This window comes from Myotis lucifugus, unplaced genomic scaffold (genome assembly GCF_000147115.1).
Source record: "Myotis lucifugus unplaced genomic scaffold, Myoluc2.0 scaffold_601, whole genome shotgun sequence".
Classification (NCBI taxonomy): domain Eukaryota; kingdom Metazoa; phylum Chordata; class Mammalia; order Chiroptera; family Vespertilionidae; genus Myotis; species Myotis lucifugus.
The window spans coordinates 488,182-490,811 of NW_005871649.1; the positions used below are offsets into that span (position 1 = coordinate 488,182).

Here is a 2,630-nt window from a genome sequence, read left to right on the forward strand (position 1 = left end):
CCCGTCGCCCAGAAATCCTCCCTTTTCCACAACACACTGCGCTCCCGGAGCCCCCGGATTCCCTGAACCTCAACATGCCAAGCATCAGAGCCAGTGCCAGGAGCCGGACCTGAAGGTGGAGCAGAGCGACGCCTCTGCCAGTGCTAGGTGCCCCCTTCTCCATCATCATCATCATCATCATCATCATCATAATTACTATAATTATAATAACAATAAAAATCCTGGATGCTCCTCGCCCCCACCCCTGCATTCCCGCCAGCCAGCGGCTGTGACCTGCGACCCTCCTGGGACCAAAGCGGACCCCCCGGCCGGTCAGCAGCAACATCGTGGTTCCACAAAGTGGGGGAGGGGGGAGAATGAGACAGACAGGAGGTGCTCTCGCGAGGACACGGGGGCCTCTTTGGAAGAACATGCCCCCTCACCTCCAGAGCACCCCCATTCTTGATCTCACGTCCGCTCATCACCACCACCGCCCGTCCGCCCCCGCGTCCTGGACACTGGGGGGGCCGAGGAAGGGGTGACCGCGCCCAGGATGCCCGCGCGGGACACGGGGAGAGGCGGGGAGTCTTTCACAGTCAGTCAGTGATTCCATCGTCAGATGCAGCCCGGAGCCCTCGCTCCACGGCTGCCCGGTCCGTCACCACGAGGGTGTAAAAAAAAAAAAAAGATCAATGTTCCTGATTTTCCTGCGTGATTCCCGTCACCAGGAGGAGGTTGCAGGCCATGAACTGCACGCTCAGGACGTTGCTCATCTGCCCCGTGTACACGCCCACCAGCTCGCCCGAGGAGCCGTCGGCGGCCGCGCTGCAGAAGCTGTTGCGGATGTCCCAGATGCGCACCGAGTTGTCCATGGACGCCGAGGCCACCAGGCTGCTGTCCGGGCTGAAGGCCAGGCTGGTGATGTTGTCTGTGTGGCCACGCAGCTCCTTGTAGAGGCTCCCGGAGGCCAGGTCCCACAGCTTCAGCCGCTGGTCCTCGCCCGCCGACGCCAGGTACTTCCCGTTGGGGGAGAAGGCGAGGGACAGCACGGGCCCGCGGTGGCCCGTGAACAGCCTCACCGAGTTCCCCTGCTGGGCGCTCCACAGCCGCACGGTCTTGTCGGTGGAGCCCGTGGCCAGGTAGTTGGAGTTGGGGTGGAACCGGACGCAGTCCACGTCCGCCAGGTGGCCGGCGTAGATCCTCACCGGGTACGTCCGATCGAAGGACCACAGCCGGGCGGTGCGGTCGTGGGACCCGCTGGCGAAGTACAGGCTGTAGGGGCTGATGTCCAGGTCCCACACGGGGTAGGCGTGGCCCTGGTACAGCACCGTGTTGGTGAAGGTCCCCAGGTCCCAGTAGCGGATGGACATGTCCTCGGAGCAGGACAGCAGCCCCGAGCTGTCGGCGAGGAAGCGCGTGCTGTACACGGGCCCGCAGTGGCCCCGCAGCGTCTTCATCTCGGCCTCCTCCTCCTCCTCCTGGGCACGCCGGGCGGGGCCGCAAAGGGGACACAAGAAGAGATGTTTAGTGGTCCGCGTGGGAAACACAATCTCGGGGCAGCGGGGCGGCGGGGGGGGAGCGTTGCTTGGGAAATAGCATCAACCCGGGACATGACAGGGGTCTCGCTCTTAAGGGCGACCCCAGGAGATCGGCCCATAACCGCGTGGCCGAGTAAAAAGTCCCCGACAGCTCACACCCCTCTTTTCTTCCATGCGTTTTGCAGCCAAGGATTTAGCCCAGCAAAAGCTACAGCAGCCCTAACCGGTTTGGCTCAGTGGATAGAGCATTGGCCTGCGGACTGAAGGGTCCCAGGTTCGATTCCGGTCAAGGGCATGTACCTGGGTTGCGGGCACATCCCCAGTAGGGGGTGTGCAGGAGGCAGCTGAATTGATGTTTCTCTCTCATCGATGTTTCTAACTCTCTATCCCCCTCCCTTCCTCTCTGTAAAAAAAAAAAATCAATAAAATATATTTTTAAAAAAAAGCTACAGCAACGTGAGGCTGTTTATGGAGTGATGTCTGTGGGTCTCACTCTTGGGTCGAGGCTAAGGGATTTCAAAAGCCGACTGAAAGGGTAGCCCATGGTGACTTTCCTTGTGGATCCTGAAAGCCGCTGTCCGAAAAGATTTACTTCTGAGGGTATGTTCAGCCCTCAGTGCTTTCACTCCAGGGGCATGTCAGGTCTGGCTGCTTTAGAAGCCACGCGGCTCTGTGTCCAGCCCACTGAGACCAATCCTGACACGTCCCTGCGCCCAAGCCTGTGCAGACGTGGCCTCAGTTTCATGATTTAAAACATTTATAAAAATAAAAACGTAATATGCTACTTGGACCGGATGGCCGAACGGCGGAACGACCATCGGGACGACCTTCTGGACAAAGCCAGGGCTGCGAGGGCCTAGCCCAGTGATGGCGAACCTTCTGAGCTCGGCGTGTCAGCATTTTGAAAAACCCTAACTTCACTCTGGTACCGTGTCACATACAGGCATTTTTTGATATTTGCAAACCATAGTAAAACAAAGACTTATATTTTTGATATTTATTTTATATATTTAAATGCCATTTAACAAAGAAAAATCAACTGAAAAATGAGTTCGCGTGTCACCTGACACGCATGTCATAGGTTCGCCATCACTGGCCTAACCCCTTGCATGA

At 58.0% G+C, this 2,630-nt stretch overlaps 1 protein-coding gene across 2 annotated transcripts in view; it reads right to left on the reverse strand.

Annotated features, from left to right (window-relative positions):
• Positions 1-472: 472 nt before the first annotated feature.
• TAF5L (TATA-box binding protein associated factor 5 like) overlaps positions 473-2,630 on the reverse strand; it is a 7,098-nt gene continuing 4,940 nt past the window's right edge. For both annotated transcript variants that reach the window (XM_023745897.1, XM_006104741.3), the window contains exon 4: positions 473-1,457. In XM_023745897.1, the coding sequence (XP_023601665.1) occupies positions 669-1,457 (789 nt within the window). In that variant the 3' untranslated portion in view covers positions 473-668. The remainder of the gene's footprint in view (positions 1,458-2,630) is intronic.